The sequence below is a fragment of the Armigeres subalbatus genome, chromosome 1 (genome assembly GCF_024139115.2).
Source record: "Armigeres subalbatus isolate Guangzhou_Male chromosome 1, GZ_Asu_2, whole genome shotgun sequence".
NCBI lineage: Eukaryota > Metazoa > Arthropoda > Insecta > Diptera > Culicidae > Armigeres > Armigeres subalbatus.
Genome location: NC_085139.1, coordinates 194,686,364 through 194,706,140, shown reverse-complemented (window position 1 = coordinate 194,706,140; position 19,777 = coordinate 194,686,364). Strand labels below are relative to the sequence as shown.

Sequence of the window (19,777 nt, the reverse complement as noted above, 5' to 3'; positions counted from 1 at the left end):
GCGACGACGACGATCAATCACAACCACCTACAATCCGTGAGCTGTCACCAGTGTCAGTGCTGCGGTCCTGCGGTGCTATACTCATACATGCGATGGCAAGCTTACATGCACCGACTGCTGCACGCACATCCATTGCATAAAAGTCATACTGAATGCACACGCGCACATGTCGGCAGAGATGTGATTTTTTTAAAAGGACTCCTATAGTTGCTGCGTTTGTAGTGCGGACAGTGCGGTATGCATTGAAGGATCGACCATTGAACGAACAGGCTGATGGTAATGCTGCATGCGCTTGCGTGTAAGTGTGAACAGATCGGTTCACGTATCGCAGACCCTTCTCGATCCGATAATGGTATGAACGATTGAACAAATAGCTCTACGCAGCACTTCGCATGTTGCGTGTATTCGATGATTCGTTCAAAAATCCACCTGCATTTGAGGGGTGCATTATGTTTTGTTGGAAGTCAAAAATTTTACATATTGCTTTTGATGCATCCCATCATGAAACCAGAGAGCCTCTCTTTTGGACATACGACCTGTTCTCAAAGCACTCTAAAGTTTGTCTGGTTTGCAGCACTGTTAACCTGCCTGTAGCCTACCTAATAAAACGCACACTTACGGTGTTCGGGTCATATTGATCCGGATTTGACTTGACAATATCTCAAGCATTTCTCAGCCAAATTCACATGTTCAACTTATGGGAATCGTGATATGGATTCACTTTTGAAAAAGACTTAGTAACTCTTAAACGCTTTTATTGATAATACTAACACAATACAGCACCACCGGTGATTGTCCAAAGCTGCCAAAGGAAAGAAAACGCGCCACGCGATCGCGGGTTATTTATAATGGACAAACTGCTGATCCGGCAGTTTGGGTCGTCAACGTTGCCTGACTGCAATTGGTGCATCTGAGTGTTCCGATGTTTCAATAACGGTTCCCCTTTTAGTTTGAAAGCCGTCCTCGGCTTTCTTCTATTGCTGTGGAATAAGTGGTATGTCTCTTGACTCGGGACATTCATCAGTTGCTAGGCTGAAATTGATATGAATATCTTCTTTTGTATTAAGTGTGAGAGGTTTTCTCCAACTAAATATTTTAAAGATGATGGCTATGATCAGGCCCAGGGTGCATATGAATATAACTGTTGTTGATCATGAGGTTAACCATCCAAACATATGTAGTTCCCAATGCAGATTGTTCGTAGTTAAGTTTAGATGATCTATCAGGCTTCTGTGTTCTAAATGCATCTCTTGCAGATGCTGCAACGGTATATCGAAGAGCTCGTCACGGCACTGCGGCGACAGTGTGAAGTGTAGACGTCCACCGCAGCCGTTCGGCTACGGAAAGGTCCGGCAGGGACACAGGTAGCATTGGTTCGGCTATCTGCAGCGGACGCCTCCAAGGTTAGTTAGTTATGGAGCGTCAAGGTGGGGTGGTCGGTATGCCCTGTGGGCATATATGAGCAACCCGAAGTTTGCTTCAAGTGCCTGGAACCGGGGCACAAGCAATGGGACTGCAAAGGCCTTGACAGAAGCAAACTCTGTCGGCGCTGTGGATTGGAGGGACATAAGGCACAATGCTGCACGAACCCTCCCAACTGTTTGATCTGTTCCAGCAAAACTGCGAACAGCAAGCACCCCATGGGGGGTTCGAAGTGCCCGGCGCTTAAGCGTGCTGCAAAATCACAGTGCAGGTAACGCAGCTAAACCTGAACCACTGTGATGCAGCCCAGCAACTGCTGTGTCAGACAGTTGATGAATGGGGGACGGATATCGCCATCATAGCAGATCCGGGTACCCGCCAGGAACGGTAATTGGGTCACCGATGGGTCTAAAATGGCGGCGATATGGACAACGGGGAAATACCCAGTCCAAGAGCTGGTGTCTTCAACACACGAGGGCTTCGTCATTGCCAAAATCAACGGGGTCTTCTTCTACAGCTGCTATGCGCCTCCTTGATGGTCGATCGAGCAGTTTGATCGAATGCTAGATTGTTTGACGGCTAACTTGATGGGGCGTAGGCCGGTGGTGATAGCGGGGGACTTCAACGCTTGGGCCGTGGAATGGGGAAACCGATCAACGAATCAACGGGGACAGATCCTGCTGGAATCACTGGCCATGTTGGATGTGGACTTGGCCAATGTCGGTACCAAAAGTACCTACAGCTGATGATGATGATGGTCCCGCCACATTCCCCTACAAAGGTTTGAGCTGGACGACTTATCGTTAAGATATTTAATTAAGATCAATTTAATCAGATTTACAAAAAAAAAAACGATCCGATTATTTTACAGATATAAATTCCTAAAAAAATTCCATTACTATACAGCAAAAACATAATTGAAAAAATGAGCCGTTGATTTCAACTTCGAACTTTCGTAAACATCAGTAGAAATACTTACAGTTTAACAAGAATGTAAAACTTGTGATACCTCTCGCACAGATTTCAAAAGTTTCACCATGACACGCGCTTCATAAAGTCATAATTCAAGCAGCAGATAATAACTCGTAAGTATCTTTCAGAGTTAAATTTAATGTACGACAACACAGAAGCCAAATCTTGTGTTACCGCTCCGTCGATATCAGAAGTTTCGGCAATAGACGCGAATACAAAACAATTTACCAGAATGCTTACTACATATCCAAGGAATCATTCAATCGGCTCGAAACAAGCAATATTGATTATAAATTTGGAATCATGTATACCTGTATTCCGCGCGCGAGACTCAAACTTTTGTAGACTACACAAAAAAAGGTTCAAACTAACATTACGTCAAAAAATAAAATCCATCATCATCATCGAGGCGAAAGTTATAGTTTATATGTGCCCCAATAAATAGAAAATAAACATTTGGTCATACTAAATCATCCATCGTAAAAACTTCGTCAAAATATACGTGTATATAAACTAAAAAAAAATGATCAGGTAGCTGTTCAAAAAGCAGCTTTGACGTGTGAAATACATTAGGGGTAAGGTACACTGGGGGAAGTGGAAAAGGAAAAATCGATAGAGCATGTTTGAATTAGTGTAAAACCAGTTTAAATGATTTAAATGCGTTCAATCAAAATGGGCTATCAAAAACAGTCAATTTTGCACCAACTGTGCGGTAATTCATACCATTTTGGTCGCTTGAAACTTATGGAAATAGATTTTAAAATTAGGAGTTGTTTTTCCACTTACCCTAGTGGGATGGGGTAAGTGGAAAACCCATGTTGCCTTGACCTTCAATAGTGATCGGTAGTTACATATAACTAAAATCAATACGATAATTGCTCTGAGTATCTTTTGTGGAATAATTTCATTACCTTAACGGAATAGATACTCAAGGAATTCTCGTAATAGCTAGGGGAGGGCTGGTTTTGCCTTCTCGGACACTAAGTGTACGTAAAGTCTATATGTTCGCCCCAAAGATGAACATTTTAAAGGAAAAATGGGACTTACAGGGTTATAAACTAATCAACTTAGTTTAACGAATTGAGATGATGTCTGGATGTGCGTATTTGTATGTATGTGTGTTCGCAAAGTACATACAAAATTATCAGCTATTCTTAAGCACTTGTGCTTAACCGATTTGTTCGCAAAAAAAATTGCATTCAACGGCGAAACTTGTTAGGAATAAAAATTAATGTGAATTATACAATATATTTTCCTATCAGTGCTATTTTTAACTTTCTTATATATTTTTTTCATATGGAAAACATGTGAAAGGCATCAGTACCGATAGGTGGATTAATCAGGCATTTTCTCATATATATGAGTCCAATCACCACTGGAATCACAATGATAACAAAGAAGGAACATATTAAGATTCACAGCTATCAAAATAAACCCTGGAAGGAAGAAAAAAATGCGTGATTAGAACATTATCCACTTTCCCCACAGTGTTTGATACCTGGGGTAAGTGTAAAATCTTTGAATTATTTGCTTTCTTGGTACAAACCACTACCAATTGAATGGGATTAGTTTAATTGTATTGTAATGGTCACCTGTGATATGAATTCACTTGTAAAAAGAACAATTGGTGCAAATAAGAATTGATTTTATGAATGCAAATATCAATTTTTCGTGAAACCTAAAATTACAGTTCAAGCGTTAACCGTGTTAGTGTATGTGTTATACAAATTTCAACATAGTATTAGTGTGAGCATCAAAGTATAACATTGCATGATGCTATGATGTGGTAAAACCTGTAAAGTATGTACAATTCCAATTTTTCGAGTCGATTTTTACACTTACCCCCTTTTTCCACTTCCCCCAGTGTACCTTATTTACTAAACGGCGTAGGTTGCTGCGTATCTGTTTATAGAAATGTTTCATAGACGATTTGTAATATGTGTATGTAAAATATGTATTACTTTATTTTGTAAACTCTGTAATCTCGATATTTGCGTTTCATTAGCTAGGAACAAGATAGAAGAGCAAAAGTCCAAATGAGGAGAGATGATCGATTTATACAATTGTATTTTGCTAGCAATAGTTAAGTCGTTTTTCAATCGGCAGAGAATTCCATACTTCTTGGCAATTTTCTTGATAACATTGTCAATATGTGTGTCAAATTTGAGCTTGTCATCAATAATCACGCCAAGATATTTAATCTCGCGTACGCGATCAATTGTCCCATCATTGATTTTTATAGAGACATCTACATCTATACGGTTTCGCGAAATCAACATAAATTTAGTTTTACTTATATTCTATTTTAATTGTTTGTACTTCAACCATCTACTTAGAGATCGCAAATCTTCATTTAAGCGCGAAACGGCTTCATCTAGGTTCTTAGCTGCAATGAATATTACGGTATCATCAGCAAAAAGGTTAACATCACAAAATCGTAAAACTCGTCGCATATCATTTATGTACATAATAAATAGAATGGGCCCTAATTCACTCCCCTGTGGCACTCCGAGTGTGTTCTCCACGGGGTTCGACACAAAATCATTAAAAACAGTCCTTTGGGCTCTATCAGACAAATAGCTTTCAAACCATTTATATGCAGAACCCGAAATTCCAAAGCGCTTGATTGTTCTCAACAACAGGGGCCTAGAAATTGTTTCGAAAGCGCGTTTTAGATCCAAAAACACAGCAACAATCGTATCTTTACGCTCCATGCTTTCTTTCCACTTCGCCAATACCAAATTCAATGCAGTTTCACAAGAATGGCCTTCTCGATATCCTGATTGTTCTGGTATCAGCAGCTGGAACGGGGCTGAGTCGATTATCGACGTTACGTTCTGGAGCCCTGGCCAAACGAGTAGTTCGAACTGGAGGGTAGATGATGGCTACACTCACAGCGACCACCTGGCGGTTCGCTACAGTATCGACTATACGACCAGCATTCAGCGGACGGAAGAAGGGGCGAGGCCTAGCCCTCGTATGTGGAAGACATCATACTTCGACGACGAGGTGTTTAAGGAAGCACTCCGCCGCGAGCACAATACTCTCGGTCTGAGCGGCGAGCAGCTGGTAACAGTACTCTCTGCCACTATGCCTAGGAAAGTCCACCCTAGGAATGGGAGGCCACCGGCTTACTGGTGGACTCAAGCAATTGCGAACCTGCCTGCCTACGGGCAAGGAGGCGGATGCAGCAAGCACGCACAGAAGAGGAGCGTGTTGAACGACGGGTGGCGTTCGTGGCTGCTAGAGTCGCTCTGAAGACTGAGATTAGATCAAGCAAAAAAGCCTGCTTCGAGGGCCTGTGTCAAAGTGCCAACGCTAATCCATGGGGTGACGCCTATAGATTCCTAATGGCCAAGACACGTGGGGCGATGGCCCCCACAGAGCGGTCTCCAGAGATACTGGAGAGGATCATCGCGGGGCTCTTCCCACGTCACGACCCAAGTCCCTTGCCTCCCTTTGTGGAGCTCCCAGGGGCCAGGGTGGCCGACGAGGGAAGAGTAGCTGTGGCGGAACTTGCGGGGATTGCACAGTCCCTTAGTGTAGGTAAGGCGCCAGGACCGGATGGTATTCCGAACCTGGCCATCAAAGCGGCCATTGCTGAGGCTCCCGGGATGTTCAGATCTGTCATGCAGAGATGCCTGGACGAGGGAGTCTTCCCTGAAGCATGGAAAAGGCAGAGCTTGGTCCTATCGCCAAAGGCGGGAAAACCACCGGGGGATCCGTCGGCATATAGACCAATATGCCTGCTTGATACGGCGGGGAAGGTGCTCGAGAAAATCATCCTCAACAGGTTGTTGATACGCACGGAGGGTGCGGATGGTCTATCGAGTAACCAGTTTGGCTTCCGAAAGGGTAAGTCGACCGTAGACGCTATCTTGTCGGTTACCAAATCCGCGGAGATAGCTATCCAGCGTAAGAGGAGGGGAGTTCGCTATTGTGCAGTAGTGACTCTCGACGTGAGGAATGCTTTCAATAGTGCCAGTTGGGCAGCTATTGCAGATGCGCTCCTGCGTCTTGGAATTCCCGAGTACCTGTACAAGATTCTCGGAAGCTACTTCCAGAATCGAGTACTGGTATACGACACGGAGGCGGGTCGGAAGTGCGTTGACATAACCTCAGGGGTTCCGCAAGGTTCCATACTGGGTCCGGTGTTATGGAACGTCATGTACGACGGTGTCTTGAAATTGAAGTTCCCGGTGGGCGTGGTAATCGTCGGCTTCGCTGACGATATTACGCTGGAGGTCTACGGCGAATCGATCGAAGAGGTGGAGTTGACTGCAGCCCACTCGCTCGCAATTGTGGAGGAGTGGATGAGTTCCAGGAAGTTAGAACTGGCTCACCACAAGACTGAGGTGGTTGTTGTTAACAACCGAAAGTCGGAGCAACAAGCGGTGATAAGGGCAGGCAACTGCACGGTCACCTCTGAACGCTCCATCAAACTCTTGGGGGTAATGATCGACGATAAGCTCACCTTTGGTCAATTACGCCTGCAAGCGTGCCTCAACAGCTATAGTGGAATTGTCCCGAATGATGTCCAATAGCTCTGCGGTTTATGCCAGCAAGCGCAAGCTTCTGGCTAGCGTTGCTATGTCCATACTGAGGTATGGGGGGCCAGCTTCCCAAGCAGCACAAGTCTAATGAAACTGGTTACAGCAACCTAATTGTGACTAAATCGGGTCACACATAAGCTACTGTGATATATGTACAACATGTGTGCTGCTTGGGTTGGGGCACGGCCCTGCGTATTAACTGCTACAGAACGAAGTTAGAAAGTACGTATAGGCTCATGTGCCTATAGGCAACTAAATCTTATAAGAGTTGCGAGCGCGTACCGTACCGTGTCGCACGATGCACTTTGCGTCATCACCGGTATGATGCCTATTGACATCGTTATCGGTGAAGACATAGAGTGCTTCGAAATGCGCGGCACGAGAGGCATCCGTAGGACTATCAGGTTGGCCTCAATGGTCAAATGGCAGCGTGCGTGGGACAGTTCCACTAAGGGTAGATGGACACATAGGACACCGGAGATAGGTACGTGGGTCAAGAGGCGCCATGGGGAAATCACTTTCCACCTGACCCAGGTCCGTACAGGCCATGGTTACTTCAGACAGTACCTACACCGGTTCGCACACCGGACAACGTTCGGCCTCGCCCGAGTGTCCGGTGTGCGCAGGTTTAGAGGAAACGGCGGAACACGTGTTGTTCGTGTGCCCGCGTTTTCGCACAATGCGTGACCACATGCTTGCCACATGTGGTCTGGACACTACCCCGGACAACATAGTCCGGAGGATGTGTAAAGATGAAGTTGGCTGGAACGCCGTTTTATCGGCTATCGTCCAAATCGTCTCGGAGGTGGCGCGTGGACTCGAGGAATGGCTAGTTCACGCGCAAATAAGAGGTGGTCCAAAGGTTCGAAGTCGGCTTCATGGGTCATACCGGTGTCCTGTGATCGAATTCGATCCTTTTATCGAACAAGTGGCCGCGTGAAGAACAACATGGTATCGTGCTTTCGCGGCGTCGGTCAACCGGGCGGGTTCCGAGCCCGAGGACGGAAAGGGGTCCTCGTCAAGGCTAGGGCAGGCGTAGGCACCGCGTCGGCAAGTCCCTCTGTGTACTGGCGAATAGGCCCTATCGCAGAGAGGTAAATTTGGGGTGCACGCGGCATCATCATTCTTGATACCAGCCGTGCAGAGGGAAGCAGGTGCGAAGTCGACCCTTCCCACCTTCCGAGGACGTAGGGCGTGGTAAGGCACGATACCATGGTGTTCTTCTAAAAAAGCGAGTCACGATGTTCGATGCTGCAAGGACACGCAGCTACCCTCGAGGCCCCACTTTGAAGCATTACTTTCTTGTTGTACCGAAGGGACTATGGGCTTGGCGGCAATGGAAACGGTTTAGCGGGTCGGGGATGCAGTCCTGCCTCCCTCGTTTGCTGTTGGAGGTGGCCCCTAACCCCGCACTTCCTGGACAACCCAGGATGTCTGTTGAGCAGATTCCTCCTCCATTGCTTAGGAAGAAAAAAAAACATGGTTTGTTAAGGGTGTGCATCCAAGTCAGACATGCATGGTATGTTAGAGGCAGCCTCGTATGGCATGTCAGAAGAATCTAAGTAAGTCCCACATGGTGTGTCAGAGCGTGTGTCAAGAAGAGTGACAGGGTGTGCTAGAGTGAGCACCCAAATAGTTCTCAAATTGGTGTGCTATAGTGTGAAAACGAAGTGTGTAAACGTTTGCAAATCCATAAAACAAGGAGTTTATTGGAATCACTATCCTATTAAATTTTTAAATTTTAATGATTTGTTTTGGAAAATTTCATTTTACTTTTCGCTGATAATCAGAATTTTGATGTTGAACACATTTGAAGACATTTTTCAAAACATTTTTACTCGACTGTGAAGATATTTGAAAATATCACCTGCCATCCCTGCTCCCGACCTTCCTCCGATAAAGCGTGTACTGATAGCTTTAACCGTCTGTCACTTCCAATCAATGTCTCGTACTCTATACAGGTCTGGGTGAGCGTTCCTTTTGTTCGTATTAGTAATTCAAAAAGTGTTAACATCCCTGATCAGCTGATTACTGACGTTCAGTATGTCATTCATGGTGTGAGTTTGACGTCATCGTTCTTTTATTTTGGTGTCAAATTGACGGCTGGGACCAATGTGACCCAGGTCGGTGGCACGACGCCATGTTTTTGTAGCCAACATCTTAGTATAAAATTCTTGATAGTATGTGTTTTGTTTACAAGCATCACATTTGATTTTCATTAGGATACATAACTGTCAGTAGGATACGGTCGCGAAATGTTGGCTGCAAAACAAACCTATTGTGTAAGGTAGGGATGTCATCGGGTTGATGGCTCTCGTCATCATTCTTTTGTTTCCAGCACCTCAACCACCGCCATCGTCGTGCGACACGAACACAGTTTCTGGTTCGTGGTTGAGAATAATCCTATTTGATTTTGCCGTCACAGCTGCTCGTGATTGCAAGCAAACTGAGTAAAAGTGTGAGAGAAATCTGCGTGTACGTACACGCTCGCAGAAAGCCTAAACTACATTTTATACAGGTTCGCTCTCTCGCCGAACCTGTACAAAGTGTAGTCCATAACATTGTATCGCTATTACTGTAACGTCTGATATTGAATTTGTGGTTGTGAACGTGTGTGCTGTGCTTATTCCAGTTTTGGACGTATACCTAAAAGTAACCCTTTGAAGTTAAGCTCCGAATGTCTATTATATGAGGTACATATCAAACACAAACAAAAAATCCGGCCATCAGGGATCCGAGTTGTGACTTCAAAGACATTTCGCTAGTTTTTCTGGGGAAATATCAGTACAAATGAATGCAACAAATTTCGTAACCGGTAAGATTATAATAATTTGACATACAAATCATTTTTAAATTATATTTTCTTATCCAGCGGAGTTGGGTGCAACGCTGGATGACTTTTGTCGACTGTGTTTACGGCAGTATGGAGCGCCCTGGATGCATCCATGGCGCGAACGTTTACCCGTAGGCGGAACAGAAACTACCGTATCCATTCCTGATATGCTGGTCTACTGTTGTGGGTTGCCGTCCAATTTAACTGACGAACTTCCGCAACGCGTCTGCATTCCATGTATCAAGCGGTTGCAACAGGCTTTCGCCATCTGCCGGGATATTAAGGAGAAGGAAACTATACTCGATAGATTTTTATTAAATGGGTCCGTTTTGGAGAGGTACGTGGATTAACATTAGTTTGACACAAATATTCAATCACAGAAAAATACATAACTGATTGGATTTATAAAGTATATCTAAAACATCATGTTGTAATTTACAGGCTAATTAAATACGAACAGTTTCGCTTCGACAAGAAAGACGAGACTCCTGTGGAAGAGATAAATGGCATAGATGAACCACTTGCAGAAGACATCAAACTATCTGAAACAACGCTAATCAATGTGTCCAATACGTTTCCATTAGATGAAGTGGACGTATCTCAATCATGCGTTGAGGAGCTGGACAATGACCAAACCCAAAATCCTACTTCAGAATGTTTCATAAGAAGAGAGGAAAACTTCACTACGACTAATTTATCTAATCAATGCGATTCTTCCCGAGAAATTGCTTCAGATTGTACCCAAAAGATTAGGACCCAAGCGCGACTGCAAGTCAAACCAAAGGAATCTTTATTTCAGCTAAAAAATAAACCATTGAGTAAAACAAAAAGTTTAACAGCAAACAAGTGCAAACGAAAAGCTGGTAGACGTTCGAAGCTTTTCGAGGATGTACCTTCCGAACCAGAAGAGGACGGCTTCTTCCATTGTACGCTCTGCCCTCGCAAGTTTCCACAGCGGAGGAACTTTAGGGAGCACTGGGGTGTACATTTGGCCAGGAAAGACCAACGCTATAAATGCCCCGAGTGCGGCAAAATCTTCGGTAAGCGGGACCATCTTGTGAGGCATGTGCACAAGCACCGGGAACGAACTTGAGCACAGAGTTTAAACAGCCGGAGAATCTGATTATTGCGTTCGTTTTAGAATGTAAGTTTTAAATGTTTGAGTGTAAATTTTATTTTAGATATAAGTTTCCGACCATTTCAAAAAAAGTTTATGTTCCAAAAACTATGAGATTCTAATCCACTAAATAACGTCACGCAAAAGTATGGAAATGTCTAAGCCCCTTCTCCTAATTATTCATTTTTGAATTTATCTTTTTTTTTTATTATATGGGACTTCTAAACTTTTGCTTGGTTTGTTACACTCCATTTAATCGCCTATCCTTTGAAAACGAGACGTAATTTATGGATGATTTTTGTTTCTTTCAATGGAATTAATAGAGAAAATCATTATTCATCACGTAAGTGCAATTATAAAATGTTCTATCGGGGTTCATTTTTCCATACATTTTTAGTGGTGGTGAGTTGGGTGGTGAATAGAATTTATATAGAGTTTGCACAGATCCCTAGATAAAACATTTTGATTTACCCACGGCATGAAAGAGGAGACTGTACACTTTTGTGTGGTGTGTGTTTCAGAGATACTGATTTTTAGATCCCATAGAGACACCGTGGGTGGGTTGGCTACTTGGCCCGTCATCTTCATAATATGATTTAATTAGGTTGAAAGACTATTATTCTTCCATTTACTTCCACTATTAACTTTTTTATGTATCAACAATCAGATACGCATTTCGTTTCCTACTTGGAAACTCGATAACAAACACTGAAGAAGTTTCCAAGTAGGAAACGAAATGCGTATCTGATTGTTGATACATAAAAAAGTTAATAGTGGAAGTAAATGGAAGAATAATAGTCTTTTAACCTTGTAGCATTTCCCCTAAGACGCTCTAAAATAATTAATCATAATTAATCATGATTTAATTGATTTTTTACTAGATTATCTATCTATTATCAGGATCTTAATCTAAAAAATTAATAACATAATTACTTTATTTACACTTAATAAAATGATAATCTGGTTGAGGACAATCGCCCTAATATCTGCCTGATCGAAGTACAAGCAAGGACTCTAAAATTTCATTTATTATCTTCAAAACGTTCAAGAAGTGTTTTAATCTCGGTCAGACGATGGACCTCTGATGTTCTTATTCTTTCATCCTGGAAAGGGTGTTGAACAGAGACAGTTTCTTCTGCATTCGGCTGGACTCCTGGCTCAACAAAGCGCAATCCTCGCAGATGAGCAACAACCCAACTTTAAAATCCCTGCTGGGATATTTCTGTTATTTAATTATAGTCGCCTCTCCACATCTCGAAATTGAAGGGACCATCGAGATAGGGAAGGAAGACTGCGGTGGGCCGGGCACGTAGCCAGAATGTCGGACAGTTATCCGGTGAAAATAGTTCTCGACAACGATCCGACGGGAACAAGAAGGCGAGGTGCACGGCGGGCAAGGTGGATCGATCAGGTGGAGGACGATTTGCGGACCCTCCGCAGACTGCGTGGTTGGCGACGTGCAGCCATGGACCGAGCTGAATGACTTTTATGTCTGGAGAAGACTTTTAAAACCTCCCGTAACGCGGTAGATCACTTTGACGGAGTGTGTTGCGGTGTAAAATCTACCAAACAGAGCCCTACCCAGGTAATCAATAAGCATTAAAGTAAGCACTATAGTAGCATTATACTGGCATTGCATATGCTCCATGCTGTATATAAGCATTTCGAAAACCTGGCTATTCTAAATAAGCATTCTCAAAGCAATCATGAAAGGCATAGTCTTAAAATAGCATTTTGAATGCACAATGTTGTTTTTCGTTAAGTGCAATGGAACAGCTACATTAGTGCCACTTTAAGGCCTGTAGTGTTCATACGTCAAACGTTTTCCAATATGGAACCATATAGCGGGGACTATTTGTCCAATGAACTTACATTTGAAAATAGAAATCGGTACGAGCAGAATGTTTTTTCCATTCCGACCATTGACAGGAGTACTTGTCGTTAACCTAACCCTATCACTAATAACATCCCTATTAAAAATCCTCCCGATTTTCCCCCATACTAAATCGGTTCTCGTCGGTAGGATCGACCTATTTTATTCCCGACGAATTTATAAATTGTTTCACCGAGCCTTATGGGATTATTACAGGGGTTACAACCGACGCGACGCCAAACGAAATCGGTAGACTAACGTCTACTATATCGAGTGAATAATAGGTCAATTTCGATTTCAATGATGTGTGACGAAACAAGACAAAATTGAGTGATTAATCGAGGTTTTAAATATTATTATACAGCAAACCAGACTTGATCTATAGATTGATCGGTATGGAAACTATTGAAATCAGACGAAATAGGGTGATTAATCGAATTATTTAATTTAATCATGGAGCAAATCAGATTAAGTCTATAGATTGATCGGTGCGGAAAATAATTATATCAGGATGAAATAGGGTATTTAATCGGGTTAATACATTTCATCATGGAGCAGATCATATTAAATCTGTGGATTGATCGGTTTTGAAAATAATAAAATCAGACGAAAAATGGTGTTTAATCGGTTTATTTAATTTTATCATCAAGCAAATCAGATTAGATCTATAAATTCATCGATGTGGAAAATAATGGAATCCGACGAAATAGGGGGATTAATTGGTTTATCAAATCGGGTGGCATCACAGGAATTTCATGATTCTGTAAAAAAGCAGAAATTATGGTATTATCTGGGGATATTTCTGGATTGGAATAGTCTCACGCCTCGGAAATTTGGTACGCGGATCTTATCCTCATGTATTTTCAAAGTGGCGAGATACACGAATTCTTCATCGCGGAAAATCAAAACTTTTTAAAATAAAAGAGAATTGAAATCCGACGGAAATTGTATGAGACCATGTTTACTTACTTGTTACTTGATGGGCTACAGGTCTTCGATGAACCTACGCCGAATTAAGTATTTTTCTCCACTGGACTCGATCCTGGGCCAATCGCTTCCAATCGCCCTGAACATTGAGCGCCCTCAGGTCCTCTTCAACTGCAAATAGCCATTGTGTATACGTGGCCATCCACGAAGCTGGCCATGTCTATGAACACTAGAGTGGGGCGTCATGGCCATTTTTTCAAATCAATGGTTTTTCGAAGCCATTCTGGGTCCTGAACAACTGTGCAGAATTTGGAACCGATTGGTTGCTTCCTCGCTTTCCGCATCGCGTTTGAAGTTTGTATGGAAATTAGTATGGGAGAACGTATATTTTTGCATTTCTACTACTAGAGGTTTCAGTTCATTGTTAACCAAGTGGCACATTGCGTTAAAGTATAACCCAAAGGATGCCGAAAAACTTTACTGAAGAAGGCACGTTGCTGGAACGTGCACGAAAAAAGTTATAACGCTCCGAAGATTGAATGTTCAAACCATATGCAGAAAATCGTTTACTCTGCCAGCACTGCCGTACTACGTAGACCAATAATTTAACTGAGTGTTATTTCAAAATAATTGATCTTATAGGGCTTCAGAGCTAATGGGAGCTATCCGGAATCATTCCACAAAGAAAAAAATCCGACAAGAAGGAAGATAGGTTTTGCCCTTCGGTAACCATAGGTCGTCCGGTAGTGCTGGCAGAAACATTGATTTCTTGCATATGGTTTGAACAATCAGTTTTCGAAACGTAATAACATTTTTTGTAGACCTTCCAGCTATGTACCTTCTTCGGCAAAGTCTTTCGGCATCTTCCAGACTATATGCTAACGTATTGAGTCACGTGATTGATGATAAATTGAAGTCGCTAATAGCGATAATGTAAAAAAGTACGTTTTCCCATACTAATCTCCATGTAAATTTAAAACGCGATGCGGCATGCGAGATCGCAACCAATCAAGCCCATATTTTGCACAGTTGATTGGGGTCCCAAAACGATTCAGAAAAACCTTGATCTCACTTGATCGGACGAAGTTTGCGTTTTTCCATACAACTGCGCCCCACTCTAATGAACACTTAAATGTTATGATATAAAAAAAACTCATAATCGCATATTTGTAGCATTTGCATTTTTGTTGATTTTGGCAATGGTTTGTATTCTAACATTTCAATTCCTCTGGGAATCAGAAACATCTATATATATCTTATATATAAAAATGAAATGGTCTGTGTTCGTATCCGCATAACTCGAAAACGGCTGGATGGATGTTTTTCATTTCTTCAGCAGAAACATTCGTTATAGTTTCCGACGGGTTTATATGATATTTCCTCATGCGAAATTCACGAATTAGGTTGAGTAAATCGTGAAAAACTAAAACATGATTTTGTATGGGAATCTTTGCATGGGCAGTTGAAAACGCACATTTTCGCCTACTATGCAGGACAACGTCTGCCGGGTCGACTAGTATATATATAAAAATAAAATGGTCTGTGTTCGTATCCGCATAACTCGAAAACGAGTGGATGGATTGTCTTCATTCCTTCAGCAAATATGTTCGTTATCGTTTCCGACGGGTTTATATGATATTTCCTCATGTGAAAATCACGAGTAGGGTTGAGTAATGGGCCAAACACAATTGATACGTTTGCGTGCGTTTTGACAGTTTTCCCATGGAAAAACTGTCAAAACGCACGCAAACGTACCAATTGTGTTTGACCCATAAATCGTGGAAAACTAAAATTAAGAATCGTAAGGAAATTTCGCATGGGCAACAACACTTTCGCCTACTACGCAGGACAACGTCTGCCGGGTCGACTAGTATGTGATATAATTTAAAAGTGATCACTTACCTTTATTAATCGCTTACTACCGAAGAACCTTCCTTCTAGGATGTTCCGGAAAATGTCACGAAAATGTTAGAAAAAAAGTCATCATCACTTTATTAAATATCAAATACTTACTTTTTTCACTCTATGTTTATGAACACGGGGATTCGATTTCGTCTGTTCGTGAATCTATCAAAATAAGCACTAAGTACACAATCAATCGATTATTTTACCGATGAAATAGGCAACCGATTGCTCACGTTATAATCGTTCAATGAATCTGGCGATGAAAATATGTATCCTACGACAATCGACGTCGTGGGTGTAAAAATAGGACGATTTGGTATGCACCCGATTTCGTCGGATGATCGTGAAATTTCGGAGCTGTCAAATTTTTGATGGGGATATGTCGAATTCGTTTTTAAAAAGTTTCAACCTAGGTTGGAACCAGTTCCAACCTAAGTGCTGTCAAAGTGTTTTTTTATTCGCTCAGGTTGGAACTAGGGTCGCACTAGTTCCAACCCCAAAGCTGTCGGGTTCGCACTGTGTTGTTTCACGGTTTCGCACCGGGTTCACCAATACAACTGTACTTCAACTTTCAAACCACGTGGGACTGGGCGGAATAAACAAGCAGAAGGGAGAAACGAAACTGTCTGTTCATTAAAATAAAACGCGCGTTGAAAATCTTTTTTTCAGTATTCTTTCTTCATTTTTTGGAGATATCTTTCAGGCATTTCTCCTTATTTTTCCAAGGGATCCTTTCGAGATGAATTCCTTTGGAAATTCTTCTAGGAATATCTTTGAATACTGTTCTCCAGGATTTTCTCTGAAAGTTGCTACAAGAATTTATTTGGAAATTCCTACAATATAAGTCTTTTGGAATACAGGAACTTATACTCGAAGTTTTCTTCAAGAATTGCTCCGCGAATACATAAATTCTCCCAGAAGTACCCAAAATCCGGCGGAAAATTTTCCCGAGGTGTGAGGCTCCCTTTATCAGGAGAGGTAGCGAGGAAAAAAATTAACAAATCCTGGAGAATTTTTATTACATGCTTCTGAGTTCTCCGAAAAAAAACTTGCAGAAATAGATGATTTTTTGTAGAATAAATCTCTTTTACATGAATTCTATACGGAATTCTTGGTATAAAAATGTGCACGGGATTATTGAATATAATTAAATAGGGGAACTGTTCCGATCTCCATCTCACTGAACATATATTCATCTCATCGGGAAACAAAGAAATGCAGCACCAATTTCGTCGCCTCTTTTTGTCAACATGCAAACAAAAATGTATCTATCATACAGTTCGGAACTTTTTCCGTATCGTACATCAATCAGATTTTAATTACAATTTGTCTAGAATTTATTATAAGCATTTTAAAATGATCTTCCTATACTGTGCTGTAGGATCTGTCAAAGTTAACACCGTCGTGTGTCTTCTTCTTATTTTTACTTGGATTCGTCTTTAACCGATATAATATGAAAAAAAAACTATGTAAAAAAGAATTAGAAAAAAATGCCATTAAAAAAACTTCTTTCTTGTTTTTGAAACTAAGCATTTATTCAGCATTTCGGATGCTGAAAAAATGCTATTCAACAAAATTTCTACTTGATCGATAAAGTAGGATTGAGCATTAAAGCAGCCATATATTGGGCCAAAACCTGCATTAAAATAGCATTAAAGGCGACTATAGGGCTTATTGGCATTTAATGTTTTGCAGTGAAGGCGCACATAATGCCACTTAAATGCTTTATATAATGCTTACTGGTTACCTGGGGTAGCCTAATCCATTTTTCTAGCTAGGGCAATAAGTTGTGGTAATTGAGGATTCATCGTATTTAGTCCTCGCTACCAACAGCAGTCTCAGGGTCTGTCTCAATTGGATAATTAAACTGAAATTAAACTTAAAAGTGACATTTCAGTAATTATCAAATAACCCTGCTCGCAGAGCAAGATTACTTTTGACAGATATCGAATCATTTTCTATCGATGTCCTATTGGAATTGCTGGGTAGCACCAGCCATTCTTATAACGGGGTGATTTTTTAATTCTCGAACTGTCACTTTTAAGTTTAATTCTCCAAATGAGACAGACCCTCAGAAATAAAACATAATTAATGTTACCTTGCAGACAGTTGAAAGACTCGAATTCCTCTTGTTTGAGGCTAAACTGTATGCAGCATAGCATAGCATAGTTACGGTGTACTTCGTAGATTGGACACTAGTGATACTCATGCCTCTTGTTTGAGGCTAAACTGTATGCAGCAGAAACAACTTTTCAAGCAATTAGTTAAAAAAACCTCGGTACCCGGTCTTAGGCTGAACTGACTGCTGGAAAAATCGAGTTAGAGGTTTAAATACGTACTAACTCTTCTTGAACTGGTGAACAATGGTAGTGAGAGGAACGCACGGAAGTTCTTATTACTGAACAAATTCTCTTGCTTGGGTCTTGTAGACAGAGCTAAATCCCGGGTTTTAAAAGTTTCACTGGTGATATTCTAGAAGCAAGACAAAGATGTGGCTAGGGCTCCGATGCATGGCCAAAAACAGTATTACTGTTCTGTTTTCTCAAGAAAGGAATGATTTCCTATTGTTAAGGGCCCGGGATGGAATGCTCCTCAGAGCGAATTAGGAGAAGAAAAAAAATGCGCACTGCTCTCGACAAACGGATCTTTGCTCTTCTCTTTTGTACTTTTGCGTTTCAATCTTTTTCGGGTAGTTCCGAAATATATTCATTTCTCAATGATAACTAAATTGGGCTTATTCTACGAGTGGAGTGACGTGAGATTGCTCGAATGACGTGAGAAGAGTCATATATGTAGCCCCATTTGAATAACATGGTCACCTCACGTGAGAATTGCTAAAATCGACTCACCTCACGTCACTCGACTCGTAGCATAATCCCAAATAGTTTGACTCAATGAGGTGAGCAAAAAGTTGCTCATTGAGTATCTTTGAGCCTCTTTCATAAGGACGGAATTGGTGGTGGCGAAAAAATGTATGATAATTAGTTGGCTAATCTAACGGTAGCCAGTAGGTTTTTGTATGTATCGTCTTTGTTTAGAAAACAATTCAATCACTGTCATAATGCGTGTTTAGGACTGTTCCATTTAATTTTTACACGTTGATATTCCCTGAAAGAGCTTAAGGTCACGCCCGACAGAATCCAGGTTTCAAAGTGCTCGCGTTTTCGGGGGCACACCACTCGATACGGAAGCAACGCACAACTGTCATTTTTATTTTTTTACGCATGCTGCGACGCAGCAAAGCTGAATCAACAAAAATGACAGTTGTCCGCCGCCTCCGTATCGAGTGGTGTGCCCCCGAAAACGCGAGCACTTTGAAACTTGGATTCTGTCAGGAGTGACCTTAATAATTTTCATTCAAAATTGAAGCAGTCGCAAAAATCCTGTATTAATCGTTCAAAACGGTATACACTAGAGTCGCTTTTCGTGCGATTTAATATGAGTCGAGTCAAGTACGAGACACTGAAGACGGCCTTACTGTTGAGGTCGAAATACATATCTGTCAAGATACAATTAAGTGGTGGGATTCAATGGGATTGTACAAACTCGTCTTATGACAAATGAGGCTTAATTTTGATGCGGATTTTAGGTCTCATGCGTTTTAACGCGTTTACACAATATTTTGAAGTAGGTCTTAGTGCCTTTATGCCACTACGGTCAAGGGATCGATTCCTGGCCCTTCCCTTTTCATCTTCTTCAATCATCATCATCATCATCATCATCTATCTATCTTCCTCTATATATAAAAATGAGTTTGCTTTTCCTTTGAGGCATTATAACTTGTGAATGGGTTGGCCGATTTGCAAGATTTACTCACCAATCAAATCGTTTTGGGCTCTTCTGTGTTTGTTTATGTATATGAAAAAATAGAACAATTTGCTGAGGAGTGTTGAGAAGTTGTCTAAATGCAACGGTTTCATGAGTTCTGAAGAAAGCCATCAAGCTCGAACTGAAATCGATCTAGAGTGCGACGTCTCAATCAATTAACTGATTGACCGATCAAAAATAAAACCCGAGTGAGATCAGTTAGGTTCGCCTAGTATAAGGTTATTTTCTTCAATAATCTCTTTGCAATCCAAATTGTAATTGCTAACCAGATAAATATAGAATTGCCTACATCAAGCTTCCTGTTGCTTAGAAGCAGTAAATATAATTAATGTAAAGATATAATGGTG

General features: G+C 41.6%; 1 protein-coding gene across 1 annotated transcript; it reads left to right on the top strand.

Moving 5' to 3' along the window:
• The first annotated feature begins 9,496 nt into the window (after window positions 1-9,496).
• LOC134209545 (zinc finger protein 184-like) lies at window positions 9,497-11,008 on the top strand. Its single transcript, XM_062685530.1, has 3 exons — window positions 9,497-9,762; window positions 9,820-10,117; window positions 10,222-11,008. The coding sequence occupies exons 1-3, from the start codon at window positions 9,738-9,740 to the stop codon at window positions 10,871-10,873; spliced, it is 975 nt and encodes a 324-aa protein (XP_062541514.1). The 5' UTR covers window positions 9,497-9,737; the 3' UTR covers window positions 10,874-11,008.
• The last annotated feature ends 8,769 nt before the right edge of the window (window positions 11,009-19,777 follow it).